The sequence below is a fragment of the Malurus melanocephalus genome, unplaced genomic scaffold (genome assembly GCF_030028575.1).
Source record: "Malurus melanocephalus ecotype Western Australia unplaced genomic scaffold, MMel_1.1 scaffold_8539, whole genome shotgun sequence".
Lineage (NCBI taxonomy): Eukaryota > Metazoa > Chordata > Aves > Passeriformes > Maluridae > Malurus > Malurus melanocephalus.
The window spans coordinates 1-1,216 of record NW_026631769.1 but is presented as its reverse complement, the minus strand read 5'-3'; the positions used below and the strand labels follow the sequence as shown (position 1 = coordinate 1,216).

The 1,216-nt window shown below is 63.1% G+C and overlaps 1 protein-coding gene across 1 annotated transcript; it reads right to left on the bottom strand.

Annotated features, from left to right (window-relative positions):
* Nucleotides 1-12: 12 nt before the first annotated feature.
* Nucleotides 13-1,213, bottom strand: LOC130588642 (protein c-Fos-like; the record flags this gene model as incomplete). Its single annotated transcript, XM_057389545.1, has 1 exon — nucleotides 13-1,213. A coding segment is annotated over one exon (453 nt), but the record flags the coding sequence as incomplete, so codon positions are not given.
* Between the last annotated feature and the right edge of the window lie 3 nt (nucleotides 1,214-1,216).

The following is a 1,216-nucleotide window of genomic DNA, read 5'->3' as shown; positions in this document are numbered from 1 at the left end:
ATGGAACCCCCTGGAGATGGCACAGATTGGGGACAGACACCTCCAAAGTGACAGTGACACCACAGGGACCTTGTCCAGGTGGCGGAAATCACACGGGGACGTCGCCAAAGGGACGGAGACGCTGCCAAAAGTCCCTTGGGACGGCGAGGATCGGGGACGGGGACCTCCAAAGGGGACGGGGAGGACAAAAAAAACCTTCCCAGGAGGATGGAGATGGGGCAGAGAAATCTCCAAAAGGGTGGAGAAATCAGAAAAAATTCTGAAATGAGGGACAGACACCTCTGAGGTGACACAGAACCTTCTCCAGGCAGTGGGAATCGGGCAGAGACATCTCCAGAGGGACGGAGAAATCAGAAAAATTTCTGAAATCAGGGATGGACACCTCTGAGGTGACACAGGACCTTCTCCTGGCAGTGGGAGTCAGGCAGGGACATCTCCAGAGGGACGGAGACGCTGAGTGAAACCCCACGAAGCGACGGGGACCAGGAGCAGACACCTCCGAACAGCCACGGGAACAGCTGGAGCCCCATCACGGCCACCACCTCCAAGGCGCCAAAACCCCAAAAAAACCCCTCCCAACCTCCCCAAAAAAACCCCACCGGAGCCGGAAAAAAAAAACCAAAACCCAAAAAACAAAAAGCGGGGCGGGCAAAGCCCATCCCCGAGGCGCAGCGGCGGGGGCAGGGAGGAGGTGCCCGATTTTTGGGGGGCTCGGAGCGACATTGGGGGGGCACTTTTTGGGGGGCAGAGGGGACCCCGTTCACAACGCGAGGAGCGAGGGAGAATTCAAGGAGTCCGAGGACTGGTCGCTGCTGCTGCTCCGCTGGTGCGAGGCTCCACACGTGGCTCCCTCTGGGTGGGTGAACACAAACGCGGGGGTGGCGTTAGGGGGTCCCGCCGGGACCCCGGGCTGGAGGCAGCAGCCGGGGAAGGGACCCTGCGGACCCTGGAACGGCGCCGGGGGCAGGAAAGCGACGGTCCCCGCCTTGCCCGGGCTGCTGCTCACCTCGGCCGGGCCGGCGGCACCCACGGTGGCACCGATGTCCTCGAAGGGGACCTTGCAGGCGGGCGCGTGGGCCACCAGCACGAATTCCAGGCGCTCCTTCTCCTTGCGCAGCTCGGCGATCTCGGATTCCAGCTCCGCCTTCTCCTCCTCCAGCTGGTCCGTCTCCTGCGGGGACAGCGCGGGGTCAGCGGGGGTGGCGTTGTCACCCGG